The sequence below is a fragment of the Tupaia chinensis genome, unplaced genomic scaffold, assembly GCF_000334495.1.
Source record: "Tupaia chinensis unplaced genomic scaffold, TupChi_1.0 Scaffold000078_1, whole genome shotgun sequence".
Lineage (NCBI taxonomy): Eukaryota > Metazoa > Chordata > Mammalia > Scandentia > Tupaiidae > Tupaia > Tupaia belangeri.
The window spans coordinates 3,997,869-3,999,387 of NW_006159539.1; the positions used below are offsets into that span (position 1 = coordinate 3,997,869).

The 1,519-nt window shown below is 56.1% G+C and overlaps 1 protein-coding gene across 1 annotated transcript in view; it reads right to left on the reverse strand.

Annotated features, from left to right (window-relative positions):
* Positions 1-1,519, reverse strand: part of TMC3 (transmembrane channel like 3) — a 52,424-nt gene that overhangs the window by 8,418 nt on the left and 42,487 nt on the right. Inside the window, exon 18 of the mRNA XM_006142656.3 lies at positions 853-978. Within this exon, the coding sequence (XP_006142718.1) occupies positions 853-978 (126 nt within the window). The remainder of the gene's footprint in view (positions 1-852; positions 979-1,519) is intronic.

The window sequence follows — 1,519 nt, forward strand, 5'->3', positions numbered from 1 at the left end:
CCCCGCCCAGGGCATGGCGGCTTGTCAGCCAGGTCTCAAGCCAGGGAGGACTGCGAGGGGCTTTCGCTTTCTTTCTTTTGCTTCCAGCCAACCCCTACTGGCCTGTGGCTCTGCAACCGGGAGGGCATACGGCCGGTGCTGGGTCCCCTCACTTCCATGCTCCCTTTAAGCCAAGTGAACCAGAGCTACTCAGCTGAACTGTGAAACTCCTTTCCAAGCTGGGATAATGACATGCTGCACCATGACAGCAGCCACGGTGATGGCCCTCCCCAATGCTGGCAAATCAAAACCGTTGGTGAAAGACTCCTTCCCCCAGACTCGGGGAGACCAACGATTGTGTCCCTAGGGCATGGTGGCTTATGTGACACTGGTGTGTGACTCAATGTGTCTGCTTAGGTCCTCAGGCTCCATAGATAGTCTTCTCCTACCTCCCCTCCCCTCCTCTCTCCTTCCTTCCTCTCTTCTCCTCCTCTCCCCTCTCCTCTCCCCTCCATTTTCTTCTGCTAAAGGGCACTGATGCTCACCAGAGAGAGAGAGACAGAGAGGAATAAGGAGCAATCACCCCCCAGGGGGATGGCCACACTGTGACCCCTTCTCCTCCATTCCCCTCTCGGGATTTTGGGTACTCATGCACACACACTGTTATATTTCCCAAACTGCCAGGTCTGGGACCTGATCCCATGCTCGGCCATGTGAAATCCGGCCCCCTAACCACTACGCCATCTGGCTGGCCCGTAAGTGAGTTTCGAACGAACTGGTTAACAGACTGCAGCTCCTGGGAGCCGTGCCTCGGCCCTGCAGGCTCCCCGTGTGGAAGAACCCCCAGCTGGCGGGAGTACCACCAGCGCTCACAACAGCAGCAGCACCGCCGGCAGGATGACCACGGGGCTGCTCACGTAGCCGACCACGGAGCCGAACCACACGGGGAAGTCGCTCGCCACCGTCTCCGACACGATGTCATACATTTTCTGTTGTCCGCTGCGAGAAACAGAAACAGAACTCCGGGTTTCGTTGCTTTTCACACCAGGATGCTGTGAGACCTTAAACAGGAACAACGCCTGGATGCCCAGAGGCCAGCGCCGTCAGTGACAGAGCCAGAGGCACACCCCCGCAGGTGACAGGCACGCCAGTCCTGAGGTGGCCGCACGTGAAGTGTCACCTCATCGACACACAGGACGGGAAGGTGGCTTCGGTCATTGCAGTGCGCCTGGGTGTGCCTTAATAGTGAACACAAAGGTAGAGGCTACAGCATCGTGGCCTGGTGGTTAGGGCCGCCAGACCCCACACAGATAACAAGGTGGTTCAAGTCCCAGAACTGGAGGCTTAAAAAATATGCCGGGCATGGACACATCCATGCCCGAAATTCTGAAAGGAGGGAGAGACGGAGGAGAAGGGACTGTGGCGTGGCTATGTCCCAGGAGACACTTTCTCTTCTTTCTGGTAAACACATATAACCCTCTAGCTAAAAAGAAAAAAAAAAAAAAAAAAGAAGACGACGCCTTTAAATGTTCACCATGTG